Here is a 21,511-nt window from a genome sequence, read left to right on the forward strand (position 1 = left end):
TATATTTGTTTGGATTTTGTGAGACTTTTTTATTGAGAAATATAAATAGGATGCCTCTCTCACAATCCCACCTTAAGCCTTAAGATTTCTTGAGATTTCTCTATTGCATTGTCTTTTTCTTCCTTTGGCGGGTCGACCCGCTTGAAATCGAGTTCCGTCGTAGGAACTTCGTCAAAGCTCAAAAACAGCATATATTTGAACGATTTTTTAGAGCTTTTAGAAGTTTAAATCTTTTTTTCAAGCTATGGGTCGCGATTCATTCGGCACAAAAGGTGTGACTTTTGTAGTAAAAACACCATAAAATAGTGGAAAAAATAACATGGGAACTAAAACCCTAAAATCAATTTTCATTTTACATCAATAAAACAATATCAATTTAAAGAAAGATTGAAACTTTCATAATATGAACCATATATTTTGGAACAATACATTCATGAACGAAATTCTTTTGCTATAGGAAACAATTTCAAACAATTTTTGTGTCAATAGATAACTAAAAACTTATTTTTCAAAAGCCCTAAAGCAATTTAAGGTTTCAATGTATCGATTGAAAATAATTTGAATTTTTTTTCTAAACTTTCATGTAATAAAACTCAGAAATTTAGATTGAAATTTTTCTTATAATACTCAATGAAAAAATACATATGATATATGGTTAGAAAACTCTCATCACATAGAATAAAAATCTCAACGTTTTCAAGATCAACTGTGAAAAATTCCAAATGAAATTTTCTCATAAACTTTAGGTTCTATATGCAAATTTTGAATTATTTTGATAAATAAAGAAAAAAGGGTCTTATAATCATATAACTATGATACTAAATGAAGAAGATAATTTTCAACCCATTGGTCAAACCCAAAAGCTGAAAAATGTTAATACGTAGAGGACTAGTATATCTTTAGCTACGTGAAGAGCTATTGCTTAATAATTTTGAATGTTTGTTAAAAATTATATTATGTTTTATTGATTGAGAAAATTATATTAGGTTTTACTTCTTTTTATTAATATCATTGCATTTCTTTTATTTTTTATTGACTCTTGTAATTTTAAATATTTGTTAAAAATTATATTCTGTTTTACTGATTGAGAAAATTATATTAGGTTTTACTTTTTTTATTAATATCATTGCATTTCTTAATTTTTTTTATTGACCATTGTGATTTTGAATATTTGTTAAAAATTCATATGATTTTTTAAAATCTTATAAATTCATATTGTCTCCTCAAATCTTATAAATTCTATTAAAATCCAATCTTATGAAATATTGATTTTAAAAAAAGTCTTTAAAATTTTTTCAATTCTAAATAGTCTTTTAAAATCTATAAGATTTTTTATTTCATAAATATTTTAAAATCTTAATCCAATACAATCTAAGAATACAACTAAACTGAATTCATCACTTAAACTCGATTAAAAAAATATGAACAAACATGTACACAAAAAACATAGGATAAATGTGCATACAAAAAATAAATAAAAATACATTCAGAGAGTTTACCAAAAAAAAAAAAACATTCAGAGAAAAAGAAAAAAGTGAATTAATTGAGTACCAAAAAAAAAAGTGAATTAATTAGAAAAGCAACTAAAACACAATTGTTCGATGAAAAGAAGAGAATAAAACGTCGTCGTTAGTTGTCCAATTCAAGTCGGACTCTCTGAGCAGCGGACCCGAAATAAATTGGATTTGTAGAGCGAGAGAGAAAGGGCAATTCCTGTTGGAGTTTGGGGGAAGAGAAAGAAAGTAGAGAAGCCACACCAACTTCCGGCGAAACACAGTCAGCAAAATGGATCCGCCGCCGGTACCGATCCGGTGGCGCACAACCGCAATCCTATTCCTCGTCGTGGTTCTCTTTCTAAACATCATCTCTCCTTCGCTCGCAATCTACTGTGACGAAGATGATTGCTACGATCTGCTTGGGTCAGCTAACCTTCCTTCTCCTAATTCCATTTTTCGTTGTATCAGCTTGATTTGTTCTTCTAACCCTCCCTCGTCTTCTTTTATTTATTTATTTGTAGGGTTTCTCAAAGTGCTAATGCTTCCGAAATCAAGAAAGCTTACTACAAGCTCTCCTTGAAATAGTATGTGTTTCTCTTTCTCTTCAAGTTCTCCTTAACTTAATTAGCTTGGCTTTCCTTTAAATAATTCCTTTCTTTTTGGTTTTCTGTTTAATTCAGTCACCCAGATAAAAACCCTGATCCAGAATCACGAAAGCTGTTTGTTAAAATTGCCAACGCTTACGAGGTGCCTTGGATGTTCCTCTAGTTAAAGCTTCTTCTTCTTTTTCTCAATGATTTTGGAAAAAACCTAAATGTCTCATGGAATTATTGATTCGGGATTTTAATGCAATGTTAAGTAAATTGAAAACTAATCATATTGTTCTTTTTTTGGGTGAGGAATTGCTTTTGTTGCGAATGACATAAATATAACTTCTTTTACAGATTTTGAAGGATGAGGCCACGCGTGGACAATACGATTATGCAATTGCGCATCCGGAGGAGGTATTTAGATTTTCTTACGAATCGGTTTGGTTTACTCTTAAAATTGGGGTCAATAACCTTGAAAAGTTCACCCTTATCTTTTTAATGTTTATTGAAGTACAACTGAATCTTCATGTCTTGATTCCAGGTGTTTTATAATGCTGCACGTTACTATCAGGCATACTATGGACACAAGACGGTGAGATTTGTTCCATTTTGTATTGGCGACCAGTAATAAATTTTGGTTAAAGTTAGTCGATTCCAAATGTTGATTGATTGATTTTTACACTTGAATCTGACTTGATAGTATTTGTACACTTTTGTCTGCCAGGATACTCGTGCTGTGTTGGTCGGCCTTCTGCTTATTCTTTCAGGTTTTCAATATCTAAATCAATCGACAAGGTATAATCAGGTACTGTGATATGTTAAATATAATTTTGATTTATTATAACACTTCACCGATGAGAAACTGTGCTATGAGTTTGTTGACTGCTGATACAAATAAAAAGATTAGAACTTTTTTTATGTGGAAAATAGCTTTGGTACTCCTGTAGTATTAAAAAGACTCAGTACATCATTGCTAACATTAGAAAAAAGTAACACCTAAGTTTACTTATTTCACCCCCCCTTTTACAGTTAATGACACCTGAGCCCTAATTTTTTCCTATTGTTAGTAAAGGAGTTCCCACTCCTGTAGCACTGAAAATATGCTCATTTATGTGAATTGTGCATTTTTCGTACTGTGTGCTCTAAATGGTTAGCTGAAGGCTGAAGGGCTGTACCTATGGTGTTAAATATTGTAATCAGCCTACTTATGCCCAGCAGTTCAGCACAATGGTGTAAGGGGTTTTGGATTTGTTTTGAACCATTTCATCTGGATTCAAGGTCTTGAAGTTGAGGGTTGCCACAACCCAAGTTTGGTTGTGAGAATTTTCTGTATCATACATGTCCAATGAATGCAGGTGTCATTTCCAGCTAAAATGTTTTACCATAATCTGTAGTATTAGCTGCATGGTAAAGATTTGAAATAGCCTCTAAGCTGTGCAAATTGCTTTATTTGTTATTTGTAAAAACGTTCTTGAAGCATGCAAATAAATTGTACTGTATTTTGTTGTGTTTAGGCTATAGCTATGGTCAAGAAGACGCCCGCGTATAAAAATAGACTAAAGGCATTGGAACTTGAACGCAGTGGAGGGATTACAAACAAGAAGAAGAATCAAAAGAATATGGACAAGTATGATATCATCCTGATTCTGTACAGTTCTTGTATGTAATTTTCTATATTTACTGACCTTCTCTTGCAAACTCTTATTTCCTCCGTTAAATCAGTTTATCTTTCATTCATAAGATTGGGTTTTATTGACTGTAATTTCTTTACTTTTAACACACAATGACCCAATGTGTGGAATCTGTATATGCAGGAAAACGGAGGAAGACCTCAGCAATGAACTTGAGCTGCAGATAACGGGAACTGAAAGGCCCTCTGTATGGAAACTTGTTGGTGTCCGCTTTGTACTTTTACCTTATACTTTTGGCAAGGTTAGAGCTCAGGTCTTTTATTTGGAAACTGCAAGTACTACAGTGAATCTCTCATTGCTCTATTTTAAATTTTAATTTGAAGTTACATATATGAAATTCTTTCCCACAAGTAGTGCTGAACCTTGAAAATTAATATTGTTTTATGTGCAAGTACTAATTACTTCTGTCTTCCATCCAGCTGCTGTTGTGGTCTGGCTGTTGGTTTTGGAGATACAAGGTGAAAAAGTACCCTTATTCTTGGGATGATGCTTCTTATCTGACACAAAGGTCCCTTGGTATTCCTCACGATAGATGGAGAAATATAGGTGACTACAATTTATCCACGATAAACTTTCTCCTTTTAGGCACTATTGAAATTGAGGAATTATTTGTGTTCCAGAAGTAGAATCATCCTGCTCTATGATGTGGTTACTTGTTCTGGATTCTACATTGCATAGCCTAACCTAATAGCTTATTTCATAATGATTCTGAACCTATAAAATTTTACTGATTTGGTGCCGGTTATTAATAGATAAAGCAACAAAGGAAGATCTTGTGCTAAGACGCTTATGGGAGAAATCAAATCTGGAGAGCTACACGGCAGAGATGCGGAAAGAATCAAAGCGCAGAAGATAGCGGCTTTAGTTGCTTCATCTGCTGCTTTTAAAGTACTAAATTTTATTTTACTTCTGAAATTGAACTGGACTACTACGCTATAGTATAAAATCCAAATGGTGCAAATTGATTTTTTCCGGGTGACTTCTCTTTTTTGTTGGGGCGGGGGGATAGAGCATAATTATTCATGACAACCACAAAATCGTGGATTTATAAACAAATGTAGTAAGTTTGTTTACACATGCCATTTAAATGGGTTGCTCTCTAACAGTCTGTAAACACCAAAGAATACTGGTTTAGCTATTGCTTTATTCTTTCAATGAATTGGGTTCTTACATGTTTAGTAGTGGTTTTGTACGCCTCTAGTTCAGTAATTTTGATGAGATTTTATGAAAACGGCATGGTATAAAAGAGCTATGCCTTGCGTGTAGATTTATCTGAAAACCTTGCTCGATCCACTCTTCATACAGTGTCATGGTTCGTGCTGCTTACTTAGGCCTAAGGAAGGTAACCAGGAAACAAGTGGTTGCCAAGGATCTTGTGGAAATAACGAAAGAAGATTGAAAGAAGGGAAGAGAATGGATCGTATGTAGTAAGATTATTTTTCTTTGTTGGATGTTGTTATGCACTGATCACACAGGCTTGGTTCGTAGGGCTGGTCACTGACTCCCATATTTGATGCAGTAGAACCTTCACAAGACTCTTCTAATCACCACGTAACAATAATGTTGCCGTCATTCCTGGCCACTCACCAAAAATGAAAACGATCACTTTATTCATTAGTCTTCATCGCTGTGATTTTATTCCAATTTTTTTTTTCAATCAGTCCCCAAGCAACATTCATGATGCTTGTACGTTTCTTACTAGTTAGTGGAGAAGACATACCATGGCACCAGCATGCATCCATAAATCTGAGCTAGGGAGCTAGAACTATATTATTGATAATGTACATTGATTAAAACTTACAATTCTTTACATTTTCAAATTCTAAAGATGTACGTTGGATACATTTTTCATCATTAATTAAATGAATTTTTACATAATGAAGCAATGCATACTCGTAATGCAACATATTTTTACAAAATATGTTATACAGATTAAAAAATTTAATATTGTACCAAAAGTAAAATTTAACTAATAAGTATTGTTGTTTCACCCCCAAAAAAATTATAAATTATAAATTATTTTGTGTTAGTATACTCTACAAAATGAGAAAAAGAGATGGACAATCAGTGCCATTTTACACTAGAAAAACTTAGACAAGTGATTTTCTATTTCTCTCCAAGTTTATATGGAATTACACAACGGAGAAAACCCGCTAGAAAGTAACACAGATATCCCTTTTCGTCCACTGGAGGCCCAAAGGCTTGAACTTTCCAAAAACTATAGAGCATGAGTGCTCTTCCCTTTCAGTCCCTTAGATTCAGTTACAAATTAACCGTCCACTTCTCACACTCACTTTATAAATATATAGGCCATTTCACTCGCTGGATCAAGTTACTTTGTCTTGCTCAATTTGTTGTTACTCAATATAGTGATTGACATGGATGTTATTTTTGAGCTCCTGGGAGGAGGCTCATTTTCTGTTACAGTTGATTTCTTTGACACTATTAGCGAAATCAAATACAAGATACAACTGTATCACGGCATTCCCGTTTCAGAACAAATCTTCATCTGCGATGGCCAAGTTCTTGAAGATCGTCTTGACATCTGGACAAGCCAATTAATCTATCCGGGCTCAACCATTCTCCTCCTAACCTCTGATCAAGTTGCAAATCTTGCGGCGGCGGGGTTACCCATGTCAAATGTGCCGGCGGAGGCTGTAAACCTTATGGCCGCAGAGTTTCCGCCGCCAACAGAGGTGTTGTCGATGCCAAACATGCCAGAAGGGGCTGATTTTCTTGGGATGCAGGAGTTGCACAGCTTGCCGCCACTACCGAGACTCCAAGGGTATGATTATCTTGGGATGCCGATAACGCAGGTGCCACAGACGCCGACGGCAATCCCAGGGTATGCGCTGCCGTCTATGCCGGAATTTCCACGGCCACCGCATCCAAGAAGAGTCGAAATCCCGATGCCATATATGCCACCACAACGGAGGCCGCCGTCGCCGACGTTAAATAGTAAAGAGTTAGAAGATTTGGCGTCGAGAAAGGACTCGCCACTGCAGCTGCCATCGAAGAAAATCCTGCTGGACGTGAAAATTCCTGCCTCTGAAGGTCGTGTCCATGTATTGATGGACGTCAATGACACCGTCTCGAAGCTGAAGGAGGAGATTCAGCGTAAGGTAATGGACAGAATTCTGTTGCAGTTGCATACAACACGTGTTGAATTGCTCGACAATATGTTACTGAAAGATTGTGGGGTTTCGACAGATAATCGTGAGATTGACATGTTCATAAAACCATCACTACTGCCGGTGGCGGCTGATGTTGGCTGTAGTAGTGGTGGTGGTGGAGGGTGTGATAAGTTGAAGGTGATGGTGTTGATCGCGAAAACAAAAGTGAATATAGCAATGGAAGTGAATGCTAGTGATAATGTGGAAGTGCTGAGGGAGGAGCTGGAGAAGTTGAAACAGAAGCTTAAGTTTCCTCTTCCAAATAATGGTCGTTATTTTTTCGTTCACAACCGGGAAAAGATGGATGAAGATAAGTCGTTTCAGTGGTACCGAGTTAAGCAGGGTGATACCATTGAAACCTTCGATGGATAAGTTGATGTACCAAGTAGCATTGCAAAGTCTTGCATATTTCTGTTGCTAACTAATAACTGTTAGCTTATCTTTTTTGGTTAGTTTGTTAAGCATTTGTGATTTGGCAGGAAAGTTAGTTACTGTATCAGTTACTACAAGAGCCTGGCTGTGTATAAATAAACAAAGCATCTTGTACGACCCTCTTCACGCGTAACACGTTTACATTAAAAATAGAATGAAATAAATCTCATTTTGGAAATTTATTTTTTTATATTATTTTGATCAAAAAAATTATTTACGTCATTATCAGGAGCTTCAAAATACTATACATTTTGTTACAAAAAAGAAATTATTAATATATTATCAAAACTACATTTAAACAACTAAAGACTACAATCAGGTCCACCATCAGCATCTTGTTCAGATGAGCAACAGTTTAGGCCTTTTGACCCTATCAAGGTCATTATTTAAACATTTGAAGTTTTTTTTTTATATAAATTGATGTTATAAAATAAAATTGCAACATATTCCCCATTTTTTCTTATTATTTTTCCAAAATAAACTATAAAATTAAAATTTCTGTCTTGATTGACACTCTAAAAACTATATATGGTTCAGTTAATGATGTAAAAATTGTTAATTCATTGGTAGTTACAGTTAATTAAATTGTAATTGGTTGGTCCACCAAAAAAAATTGTAATTGGTCAAGGTTAATCATAACATAAATTAGTTAAATAATTATGTATTTTATTAAATTATGCAATAGTTATATGGCTCAGTTTCTGCCATAATTGAAGATCCCTTATATTTTTCCTCATATACTTTACTCCTCTATATTCCAATAATTTATATGCATTATTTTAGTTAAAAGAATATAAAAGTATTGAAATTTGTAACTTTTTATTTCAGATATGATAAAAAAAAATTATTTTATCACAAAGGAAAAAATATTTTTCCTTTTAAGGAATGGTCATTAAAACTAGTATTTTTATTGTAAATTTAAATTAAAAAAAAAATCTCTCACTTTCTCTCCCATGATTTTCATTATATATACATATCTCTTTCTCTCACCTGAAATAACACAATTATATGTCTTTTAAAAGAATAAATATTAATTCCTATTACAAAATATAAATATAAATCTATAAACATGACCTTAAAATTGTTTTCTCTTTTAATTATAAATAAAATATTAATTCATTAATGTCATTTAATGTAGTTGACAACATGCATATGTATATATTTATTTATTTATCTGGTAGTGAAGTAATAGTATTTGTTTTTTCGACCTTCTCCCCATTAAATTAGATTATATGGTATTCATTAAGAGCTTTTCCGATATTACAGTAATACCTATATTATTTTTTAAATTAATAAACTATCAAAACGTAAAGAAAAATATATAAAAGACAGGAATTTAAATGATATGAAATTTTTTAATTTGAGGAAAATAAAACAAATTTGATGCTCCGGCTGTAGTTAAAAAAAAAAAAATTAAAAAAAATTCGTGCTCGTCAGTTATCTATTTTCCACATTGCTTTATTTCAAGTTAGACTTTGAAGTCGATTCGAACTTTTATTCTCATACATCTATTCGTCTTTGTGGGTGGTGGCTAGGGATGAAAGTGAGTTGGACTGGGCCAAATTTTGCCTAGAAAAGTCTAAGCCTACGTCAAAAAATTTCAATTTGGCCTGATCCAAATATAGTACAAGTCTAATTGTTAGCCTGATTTGGCCTGTTTATAAAAAAACAAATGGCCTGGCTTAGCCCGTTAATTTTTAACTTCCAAGCAGAATCATAAATCAACTTTACAAAATACTCAAATTCTGTTGCTAAACAAAAAATCACAATTTTAACGTCCAAACAGAATCACGAATCATAACAAAACTCATGCAATCTGCATTTAAGTCATTTTTAAAAGCAAAAATGCTCAAACTAAATAACATATATTTCATAAGATCCAACAAACAAATCCATACTATGTAAATTAGAATAACTACATGAATCCAACAAACACACATCATGATGCTTGTAGTAAGTATAACCTCTCCCAAAAACCTTTTAATATATTCATATACACAATCTAACATGTTGAGATGTTGGTTCCTCCTATATAAGAAATAAAGTCATACTTCTATTAAAATATAATCGAATATAATTAAGTTATAAATAATTATAATTGATTAAATTTATATATGTTGTTTTTTCTTCAAGGCATACTTACTCTATTTTATTTTATTTAAAATAAATAGTATAATATAGGCCGACCTATAGGCTTATAGGCCAAGCCTTGTGAAAGTGGGCCTACGACCTTTTTTATTAAACAAGCTTTTTCAAGGCCCAAATTCGGCCTATTTTACGAAATATACTAGGTCAGGTCTGACCTGACGTGGGCCGAGCCATAGACCCCTGTAGGCCGGGCCAGCCCGGTTTCACCCCTAGTGGTGGCTCCTTCGTCTTCGAGTTGTATCATCCATTTAAAAAATAATGCAATGGATGTCTATACCAAAGTTCCTCATTAGAAAAAAAAAATTAAGAAAATTTAGTCTTCACTAAAATGTTAGTACTAAATTTAAGAGAAATTGTTTTCTTTAAGTTATATAAGATAAAATAAGTTTCCTACACACATATGTAGAGAAGAGAGGAGACAGGAGATAGAATATATAAGAGAAAAAATGTATAAATGAGTTTCATTTCTTTATATCTGAGTATAGAAAACTATTTTTAACTTGTATAACATAAGAAATCAATTTTCCTAAATTTAATCCAATAACTAAACATGAAAATTTACAGAAACCAAAAATATGTGATTTCGTTTAAAAAAGAAAATAGTGTACCGAGAAAATAGAAGCCTTAAAAATTCACAGTTACACTTGTGATTTCATTTCAAGAATGGGAAAATCATTTTGTTTGAAAACTTAAGAATAATTAAAAAACCAAAATCACATTTTTCAAAAGGAGAAAAGTTGTATTTATTATCTTTTTTCTTATTATTTTTTTATTAAATCTTTACTGTTAATTTTCGTCAATCTAACAATTATAATTTATTGATTCATACTTATTACTTAATTATTAATTTTTAATAAATTATAATCATTAGATTAATAAAATTAATAATTAAAATAAATAAATATAATCCCCTCTTAAAAAATATGATTTCATTTCAAATCGGTGTCAAATCTAACTCTTTTAGCATAACAGCGTGCCCAAATCATGACGTGGGGCCGAACATAGGTAACGCCGTTGTAACGATTAATCCAGTGGTGAAGGTGATTTTGACTCCGTCAACATTATGTAACCGCCACCAACCTCACCAACTTGCAATTTTTAATTGAAAAAATATATGTAATTCTAAATGACATAAAGTTATGTCTTTTAGAAAGAAAGATAAACATAAAATATTTTTTTATTTAAAATTTAAATTAAAAAAAAACCCATTTTTTATCCCATAATTTTCATTCTTTATGTATCTCTCTTAAAATGACATAATCATTTAAAATCACAAACACCAAATTCTTCTCAATTACCGAAAAGGACCTCCCCGAAACTCATAAATTTTTTGTGCTACTGTTGCACCAAGATTTAATGCATCTCATCAATGAGAGCGTTACACATCATAGGAGAGAAAAAAAAAATTTCAGAGAAAATAAAATTTTAGCTGACATGCAATATTTTTATTGATGAGATGTACTGAATCTTTGGTGCTACAGTAGCAGCAAAGATTTGTTTCCCCGAAACGCCTCAGATACCAAAAATCGTCGTGTCACAAGCAACAAATGACACATCAAATGGACACGCGTCACAACATGACTGGCGAAAGGTTCCACCACTTTTGCTATAAATTTCCCCCAAACCCACTGCATATCCTCGCAATTCATCTTCTAACGAATCTAGTCCATTGTGCATTTCTTTACGTTTCAAGGTATGTTTGATTCAATTTCTTTTTCTTCTTGATCTGTTCTTTAAATTATTTTTATTAGTGAATATAGTTTCTTTCGTTTTGTTCGTGAAGATTCTTTCAATAGTGTTTTTGCTTGAAAGTTTAGATCTGCTTGAACCTGTATAGTTCCATCGATTCAAATTATTGGTCACATCGAAATTTTTGTCTGTATCTTGCCTTGGTTGTTGATTTATAGTCATGGATGTGTTTTTATTTAGATCTGGTATAAAAAATAGTAGTTACGAACCAAATAGGGTTTTCACATGAAATTCTACAGATCCGTGCTTGATATTTATTTGTATATAATTGGAATTCATTTTTGCAGTGGTTGTTTGAATCTGATTTTGATTTATCTGTTGACTTTATAGATGCAAATCTTCGTCAAGACCCTCACCGGCAAGACCATCACTCTCGAGGTCGAGAGTTCGGACACCATTGACAACGTCAAGGCCAAGATCCAGGACAAGGAAGGAATTCCCCCTGACCAACAGCGTCTCATCTTCGCCGGCAAGCAACTCGAGGATGGTCGCACGCTCGCCGACTACAACATCCAGAAGGAATCCACCCTCCATCTCGTCCTTCGTCTCCGCGGTGGCATGCAGATCTTCGTCAAGACCCTAACAGGCAAGACCATAACTCTTGAGGTTGAAAGCTCAGACACCATTGACAACGTCAAGGCCAAGATCCAGGACAAGGAGGGGATCCCACCGGACCAGCAGAGGCTGATCTTCGCTGGTAAGCAGCTCGAAGATGGGCGTACCTTGGCCGATTATAACATTCAGAAGGAGTCAACTCTCCACCTCGTCTTGCGTCTTCGTGGTGGTATGCAGATCTTCGTAAAGACCCTTACCGGTAAGACTATTACCCTTGAGGTAGAGAGTTCAGACACCATCGATAACGTTAAGGCCAAGATCCAGGATAAGGAGGGTATTCCCCCGGACCAGCAGAGGTTGATTTTTGCTGGGAAGCAGCTCGAGGATGGGCGTACCTTAGCTGACTACAATATCCAGAAGGAGTCCACACTTCACCTTGTCCTTCGTCTCAGGGGAGGTATGCAGATTTTTGTTAAGACCTTGACTGGGAAAACCATTACCCTTGAGGTTGAGAGCTCGGACACCATTGACAATGTGAAGGCAAAAATTCAGGATAAGGAAGGTATCCCACCGGATCAGCAGAGGTTGATCTTTGCAGGGAAGCAGTTGGAGGATGGAAGGACCCTTGCTGACTACAATATTCAGAAGGAGTCCACCCTTCACCTTGTGCTGCGTCTTCGTGGTGGATTTTAAGTTGGATGTTTATCGTTGTGATGTTGGATGGTTTGGATGTTATAAACTTGTGATGTTGGATGGTTTCGATGTTATAAACTTGTGGTTGTGGGTGTTTAATGGGTCTGTGTTTACCCTTTGAAATAAATTTGGTTTGAATTTGTCCATTACGATCTTTTAAAAATTTAGTACTTTCTATTACTACCTGCTAAGTTGCTTTGCAACTTTGTTGTCCCGCTGTTTGAGTTGTTATATATTAAGTTTACAGGTAAATGTTGCTCTGTATTTGTTGAATTAATAAATCGAATTGTGTAAGGAGCGACATGTTCTTATTGTTACGGGGTGGTTTGTAGTATTAACACTAGGGAGATTGATATCATAATTGGGTAAATTGCATAGGATTGATATCGGATGTTAGCGGAGATCATGTGTGGATAACAAAGCAATGAAAAATGAAAGAATAAAATATGCCAGTTCTACACAAACAGTAGAATTGTGCCTGTTCATGGTGAAAATATGCCTGTCCGTATTTGACAATTCGATGGTGAAAAGTTATGCCTGTTCGTGTTTGACAATGAATAGGACATTGTTAGTTATGCAATTGTAATGTCTATTTCATGTGAAAGATGTCTCTTAGTTATGCAAACTAAGAGCATAGGATAGAACTCTATATTGGAAGAAAGGCGAGATTTATACGCGCATAATAAGTAATATTTCTGCGTTACAGTTCTCACGGTACTTGTCAAAATTGGTGTTAACAGTTCTCACGGTACAAGTCAAAATTGGATTGCGAAGAAAAAAACTAAAAAAGTCGTTCACATGTTTTGTAAAAAAATGTTTTGAAAACTATAACTGTTTTTTTGTTTTGTTTTTAAAATCAAATTTAGAGAACATGTCTTATTTTTGTGAAAAATAACTGTTTTTATAACTATTTTTGAAAACAATTCTAAGAACAAAAAAATCAGAACACAATCAAATAAGGCATTTTCTGCGTTACAGTTCTCACGTCAAAAATTGGATTGCAAACAAGTTATATTTCTGCGTTATTCTGTTTGACCCATCCAATATATTTTAAGTACATTTTAAGTTTGCTTTGGACTTGTTAATAGTTCAGGCCAGGATATATTTATCACTTCACAATTAATGAGCCTTCACAATTAATGATCTGTATCAATTTAACAGTTATAATTTAACTCTTATGATATCGGGTCACTTGAGAAAGGAAAATTTAATGTCAATGTTCAGGCACGCAAGTCTGTTGATTATTTTGTTAAAAAAAAACTAGGGAGATAAAAATATATAATCGGTCGGCGACTCGGCGCAAACTGGAAAATATGATCAGAGATAAGGACTGGGATAAAGGAACAAGAGGGTCAATATAAATTTTCATTTTTGGCTTGCCGTACTGAGAAGATGTCAATTTTATCTTGTTGCCCTAAACCATGAGGCTATTATGTAATCTTCTCATGTCAAAGAAGATATTATATAGTCATATAAGTGATTATAATCATATAAAAAAGAAGGGTTTAAGTTTACTTACGTTGTAGGATAATAGGAGAGAAAAAAAGTAGAGAGAAGTTGAACGTGGGTCTCATATTTTATATTAAAAAAAAAAATTAATTGACAGGGAAAACGAATTTGTGTAGGAAAAAAGTTTACTCTCATGTAACATGAGAGTATTATTTCCCAAAAAAAAATCAATGATAAAAGAAAAAATATTAAAATAAATTGTTAATAAATTATAACTATTAATTTGTTTTTGTAGGACTATAATTATATCATCTCATATTTTTTTTTTTAAAATGAAAGAATTCATTTCGATGTAAAAAGTACCATTCAAGAAAAATTAATTCCCTGCTCCTCTCTCTCCTCTTTCTTCTCCTTCTCCCTCTCTCTCTCTCCATTATATTTGCTCCCATTCAAGGGGAAACTTCTAAGGTACAACCATGGTACCCTTTTTTTGGTGAGGAGCACCAATCAAAAAATGGAGAGAATGTGAAAATGAGAAAAAAAAATCCAAATAGCAAAATTTGAATGGAAGTTGTACCTAGAACCGTGGTACCAAAAGTTTGCTCCATTCAAGGAAGGAGATTATTTAGAAAAAAAAAAATATAATCCAAATGGCAAAATTTGAATGGAAGTTGTACCTACAACCGTGGTACCAAAAGTTTGCTCCATTCAAGGTAGGAGATTATTTAGAGTGATTCGGGACCATCATTTTTTAGGTGGTCCTTAGTGTAAATAGGAGGGTAAAATCAGAAAAGAAGAAAAATAACAGAGATAAACAAGAAAAGAAAAAAATTAATGATGTGAGAGAAAGTACCTAAAGATTCAGTGGTTCCGGACCATATTAAATATGAGTTCGCTTATTCTGGAGTTACTGCAGATAAGTTATCTGCAGTAAGCCAATACGACGTCGTTTTAGGACAGAAATCATGGTGTTTTTGTAATTTTAATTTATTTTAGGGTTATAATAGTCTTTATATTTATAATTTTTTAAGATTTCAATACCAAAACGACGTCATTTTGGAAATAAATGCAGATAACTTCTCTGCATTAACTGCGAAAACATTTTTCCCATTAAATATTTGCTTAAGAAAGAGCATAATGACGGACACATTTACAGGAAGAAACACGAGATTTATTTCATATCAATTTTTACCACACATGCATACACATGTAAGGACATAAGTCATTAGGAGAGGGAAAAATCTTCAATACATCCGATGTATGATGCATCTGCCCAAAAGAATAAAGTTTTTGAAAACTTACATGAAAATAAAAATAAAAAAATAGAATAGGATTCAAAATTGGAAAAAATAGTAGCCAGTAAGATACAACGGATGTATTCAAGTTTCTCTCGTAGGAGAGATACTATTGCAAAATCGAGTTGTATATCGGTCCCACCAAAAAGTCAACCAAACAAAAAAGGAGTAAAAAATACGACTTTTATCCAGAATCTCGAAAAATGATAGGATTTAGTCCCATTTTTACCGGATAAAACGAATTTAAGGTTTTATTTGAAAGTTTGGAGGGAAAGAAAAGAAAGAAGATTCATGGAGGAAGGAGAAGAAGGAAGGGATAAAAATTGAAGGATATTTTCTTCCCTTATTGACGATGAAAAAATGATAAGGAAAAAAATTGAGAGTTAATTAGATATTTTTACCATTTTATTCCTTTTTTAAAATAATACAATTATTATATTTTACAAATTAAATTAAATTTAAAATTTCTATAAAAAATATTTATGTACTTTTCATTATACTAAAAAACAGGAGTGTTCAAAAAAACTGATTCACTTGCCTGCTCTTGATCCGGTCTTAACCTCACCCATAAACAACAACTTTTTTTGAACTAGGTTTAAATACTGACCCACTTTTATTTGGGTCAGTTTTATACCTGACTTGTTATAATAATGACGCAATGACTCAAAACTTGATCCACACCCATTACGTGAAAAAAATCACAATTACGTTAAAAGAAAAATTTTAACATAAAATAATTACGTCAAAATTTTTTACAGAAAATATTTTCATCAAAATTTTTTGTAAAAGTTTGTGAAGAAAAATATTTTCACCAAAATTTGTGACTAAAAACATTTTTGCAAAAAAATGTACGGAAAAATTTTTTTGTCAAATTTTTTTACGGAATCTAAATTTCGTCAAAATATTTCACAAAAAAATATATTCATAAATTTTTTTGACGAAACACATTTTCATCCAAATTTTTTGACGGAAAAAAATTTCAACAAAATACTATTCAAAATTCAAATTTCGGCGAAAGTTTTCGATGGAAACATTTTCGTTAAACTTTTTGACAAAAAAAAATTTTGGACTAAATATTTTCGTCCAGTTTTTTGATACAAAAATATTTCCATCAAAATTTTCAATGGAACACATTTCTGTCAAAACATTTCGTAAAAATTTTTGACAAAAAAAATTCCGATAAAAAATTTTTGACTGAAAAAATATTATGTTAAAATTCTTCAGAGAATCTAAATTTCGTCGAAAGTTTCGATTGAAACTTTTCCCTCAAAATAATTTTCGTCAAAACACATTCTCATCGAAATTTTGAACGAAAAATATTTCGTCCCTATTTTTTACAGAATTCTTTTTTCGTTTAGAACATATGATGGGGGAAATCATTTTCGTCAAAACTTTTGACAGAAACTAAATTCCGTCGAAAATTTATTTTTGTAAAAGTTTTCATTAGAGAAAAATTTCGTCGCTCTTCGACAAAAAATAATCCGACGCAAAAAAAAAAAAAATTGTGACGAAATTTTCGTCGTTTGTAATGTAAAAATTTCATCGAAAATAAGATATTTTTTAGTATTGTTAAAATTAGTGCTTTGTCCTCTTAAGATGGGAAGAGCGTTCTCTCATCCTTTACTTTTCATTAATTTTCACTAATTTTGCTTCACATGTGCAGGGGCTTAAAATTACATTCCCTTATTTATTCAAACAATATGAAATTTATTATAAAATTTATATATTTAAAAACAAATAAATAATTAAATTGCATGAGTTTAAAAAATAAATCAGTAACTATAAAAAAAAATCAAATTAAAAAAATGTTTTGAAAGCAAGTCAAAAACGGGTCAGGTCAGATATGACCCACTTCGGAAACCAAGTCGGACCCACTTCAGAAACTAAGTTAGGTCAGATCCGACCCGATTCAGAACTAGTTCAAAAAAAATCCAAACCAAGTCAGACCTGACTTGGATCAAATTAAAGCGGGTCGGGTCAATATACCTGACTTATAAAAATCAAGTTGGGTCGAGTCGGCACAAAAACCTGACCTAGCCCCATGCACACCCCTACTAAAAAAAGATCATATTTTTACATTGCAAACAACGAAAATTTCGTCACAAAATTATTTTTTGGTTAGAATACATTTCGAGAAAAGTGACGAAATTTTTTCTCCGTTTAAATTTTTACAAAAATAAATTTTCTATCAAAATTTTCGACGAAATTTAGTTTCCATCAAAAGTTTTGACGGAAATGATTTCCTCAATCAAATGTTTTAAACAAAAAAAGAATTCCTCAAAAAATTTGACGGAATATTTTTTGTCAAAAATTTCGACGGAAATTGTTTTATCAAAAAATTTGAGGTAAATGTTTCATTCGAAACTTTCAATGAAATTTAGATTTTGTAAAGAATTTTGACACAATATTTCTTCTATCAAAATTTTTTTATCGAAATATTTTTCGTCAAAAACATTTACTAAAATATTTTCTTTCAAAAATCTTTGACAGAAATGTGTTTCGTTAAAAATTTTGATGGAAATATTTTTTGTCAAAAGTTTTCGATGAAAATGTATTTCGTTAAAAATTTTGACAGAAATTTTTTTTATCAAAAAGTTTAACGAAAATGATTCCATAGAAACTTTCGAAGGAATTTAAATTTTGTACAGAATTTTGATGAAATTTTTTTCCGTAAAATTTTTCCGATGGAAATGTGTTTCGTGGAAAATTTTGATGGAAATATTTTTCGTGAAAAATTTCGATGAATATGTTTTTTGTGAAATATTTTGAAAAAATTTAGATTGCGTAAAGAATTTTGGCAAAAAAAAAAAAATTCAGTCAAAATATTTTAGTCAAAAATTTTGATGGAAATGTTTTTCGTGTTACGTCGAAACATTTTGATGGAAATGTGTTTCATTAAAATTTTGGACGAAAATATTTGTGTTGAAAGTTTCAACGGAATTTAGATTTTATCAATAAATTTGACGGAATTTTTTTTTCGTAAAAAATTTATGTGAATGATTAATTTTGACGAAAATTTATTGACGTATGTGATTTTCATCAAAAATTTCATCACTATTTTTTATGAAATATTTTTTGTCGATAAATTCTGTCGATATCTGATACTTTTCTAATATTGTCACATTTAAAAATGATTAACATGTATATAGTTTTCACATTTTAATGGTAAGGGTAGATAAGTAATTTTCAATATTTTTCCCTCAAACTCCCCAAATTGGGGGAACTCTAATTTTAAGAAGAAGGAGGGTTTTGAAGTATTTAGTAAAAATCTTCAATTTTTTCCCCTCATTTTTTTAAACTCACAAACAAGGGAATAAGTTACTAAAATCCTCCCTTTCTTTTCTTTTTCCTCCTAAAATCAACTTTCAAACAAATCTTAAAGAGATTGAGGAAGGAAGAAGAAGAAGATTTGACCATTGTCAGTTTCAAAAAGGTGTTAAGCATCTATAATGTTCATGTAGGTATAAGTTGGGCTTAAAAATAAATTGGCCCATTGTCATAATACATACATACATACGCCCTCTCCTATCCCTTTTTTTTTTTTTAATAACATCATAGCCCATTATATAGAACCTTCAAGTGTACACTAAAGTTAGACTAAAAAAAAAAATTAATGGATCAAAAAGGTGTTATGTATCTATATAGTGTACAGGTAGGTACAAGTTGGGCTTGAAAATAAATTGGTCCATTGTTATAATACATAGATAGGCCCTCTATACATTTTTTTTTATTATATCGTCACAGCCCATTATATAAAACTTTCGAGTGTACATGTGAGCTGGGTTTAAGACAAAAATTAAATTGATCAAAACAAAATTGGTCGAGAGAGTCAGAAAATTTTATGTAAATGATTCTTTTTGATTTGTCTACCTGAAAGTTGTAATTTTCTTTCGTGTTATCAAATCCATGTATTATCAAATAAACACAAACACGGATACTTAACATACATGTATTGAAATATGGAAATGACATTTATTTAAGTATGATTGTTAGAAAGTATGTCAAATATTTGACAATTACATTCTAAAGTATAGTTGGGGTAATAGGCTAAGGTAAAAGCCAAACAACGCAATAGACTTCTTGCAATACACTTTGAAATTTAATTTTTTTGAAATTCTTTGAAGTCTTATGTAATCATTTCATTGGTGAGAGGCTTCTTGAAGCAGTGATTCATCCAGCTCCTAAAAATTCTTCTTTTTTCTTGTCTTCACCTTCACCACCATGGATAGTTATTTCCACAATTACACTCTGCACACCCATAGCACGCAGTTGTCCTGTTGCCTGTTAAGAGAATTCATTTTATTAGTAATCAAATAAGTAATATTGAACAACGTACTTCACTTCTTGATTAATTACCTAAACTAATTAATATAAGATGGACATAGTACCTCTACACCATCCATGATAGGCAGCGGTGGAGCGAGGATTTAATTTTAGCCGGATCCAAAAAATTTGACATATCGAATTATCAAAATATTTTTGTAATTACACAAATCTATTATGAAAAAAATTTATTTAAATTTTTTAAAGTAATAGGATTGATATTATTTTAATAAATAATAAATATTTATTTAAAATTTAAAATATAATATAAAATTAAATTAATAAAGAAAGTGCACATGTATATAAACATATATGAAATTTTCATATGACTTTTATGAACATTTTCATGTGATCTTTATGAACATTATTTCATGTGATGTTAATGAAAATTTATTTCATGTGATCTTTGTGAATAAATTTTTTTATCTTTTATATTTTAATTTGATTTGGTTCACTAAACTTTAGTTTGCAACTTGGTAGCCTTATAGGAAGTATTAGGTTTTTTAGTTTTTTATAATAGGTCAGACCAGACCTATAAATCAAGCCTTCAATAGGCTATTATAGACTCTAAATATTTTACATAGGCTTAGCTAATCAAAGTCAAAGTCTGACCTAACTTGACCCATTTATACACCTAGTCGTGATATGTTAAGAACATCAACGTAGAGGGACAACAAAACTTCACAATTTTAAAAAAAAACGTGGAACAATCAGCAATAAAAGTTTAAAATCATTTAAATGACACTGAATCCACGTAAATCATTTAATCAATGTTTAGATATTTTAAAAATACAAAAAAAAAACAAAGAAGTTGTTGATGAATATGTACAAGAAAATTTCATACTCCATATATATACATATATCTTCATTTATTTTTCTCTTTAACAGTTTTCACTGATTAATCGCCAAAATTTTCATTCCTATTGTGAAATCAAATACAAATAACACCAGAAACATTTCAATTTCATTACAATAGCAAGTGTAGCTCTACATTAAATATTTTTTTTAAAAAAATAACAAGGTAAACGTAAAACAATACTCCATTTTTCAAAAGAAATAAAATCAATAACTACGACCACACAAAAAAAAAGTTGTTAATAAAAAAAAGGAAAAATATTTCTGCAGTTACTGCAGATAAGTTATCTGTATTTATTCCTACAATGACGTCGTTTTGGTATTTAAATCTTAAAAAATTATAATTATAAAGACTATTATAACACTGAAATAAATTAAAAGTATAAAAACACCATGATTTTTGCCCCAAAACGACGTCGTATTGGGCTTACTGCAGATAATTTATCTGCATTAGCTGTAGAAAAAGTGAACCCATAAAAAAGGGCATGAATTTCACTAATGTTAGAAACACCCAATAAACAATTATGGTCAACGAAGACAAAGAATTTCTCTTTTATAAAGTTCAAAAATGTAAATCATTTTTTCCCCTAGCAGACAATATAATTACCAATGCATGTTCCAAATAAAATATTGAGAAAGGAACGAAACATCGTAGTGTGTGTGTACAATGGCAAACCCAAGTGGTTGACAAAGTTGGGTGAGAATTTTTTTTACATGCGGTGTGTTATTCAAGTCAAGTAAAAAGAAAAGAAAAAAAGAGAGAAAATTGAAAGAAAAAAGGTAAAGATAGGCTCAACCCAACCAACCCCAACAATTAAAAGCTTAAAGCTTATAAATCCTAGCTCATTGCTTTGTCTCTTATTTTTTTTTTATTTTTTTACATAAATTTTATTAGCTCCAAATCTTAATAGACATCAACGATTCCTGAAATTCAATTTTTATCAAGTGGATGAGAATCGTACGGAATTTTTCACCTTTTTTGTGAAACAAAAGTGGCCAAATATGAATCAAATAGACATCGACAAAGATGAGTTTTTGATCAATTAAACCCTACAACTACAC

General features: G+C 31.7%; 2 protein-coding genes across 2 annotated transcripts; both read left to right on the plus strand.

Moving 5' to 3' along the window:
* Positions 1-1,669: 1,669 nt before the first annotated feature.
* LOC133318542 (chaperone protein dnaJ 50) lies at positions 1,670-4,951 on the plus strand. Its single transcript, XM_061520541.1, has 10 exons — positions 1,670-1,919; positions 2,018-2,080; positions 2,177-2,243; positions 2,441-2,500; positions 2,628-2,678; positions 2,811-2,891; positions 3,601-3,713; positions 3,901-4,018; positions 4,197-4,323; positions 4,530-4,951. Exons 1-10 carry the CDS (start codon positions 1,786-1,788, stop codon positions 4,631-4,633), a joined length of 918 nt encoding a protein of 305 aa, XP_061376525.1. The 5' UTR covers positions 1,670-1,785; the 3' UTR covers positions 4,634-4,951.
* A 6,231-nt stretch (positions 4,952-11,182) lies between these two features.
* On the plus strand, positions 11,183-12,704 carry LOC133318512 (polyubiquitin). The gene is made up of 2 exons (XM_061520511.1): positions 11,183-11,223; positions 11,610-12,704. Exon 2 carries the CDS (start codon positions 11,610-11,612, stop codon positions 12,525-12,527), a length of 918 nt encoding a protein of 305 aa, XP_061376495.1. The 5' UTR covers positions 11,183-11,223; the 3' UTR covers positions 12,528-12,704.
* The last annotated feature ends 8,807 nt before the right edge of the window (positions 12,705-21,511 follow it).

The sequence above is a fragment of the Gastrolobium bilobum genome, unplaced genomic scaffold (genome assembly GCF_033153095.1).
Source record: "Gastrolobium bilobum isolate Gb01-03AN ecotype WA unplaced genomic scaffold, APGP_CSIRO_Gbil_v1 utg889, whole genome shotgun sequence".
Lineage (NCBI taxonomy): Eukaryota > Viridiplantae > Streptophyta > Magnoliopsida > Fabales > Fabaceae > Gastrolobium > Gastrolobium bilobum.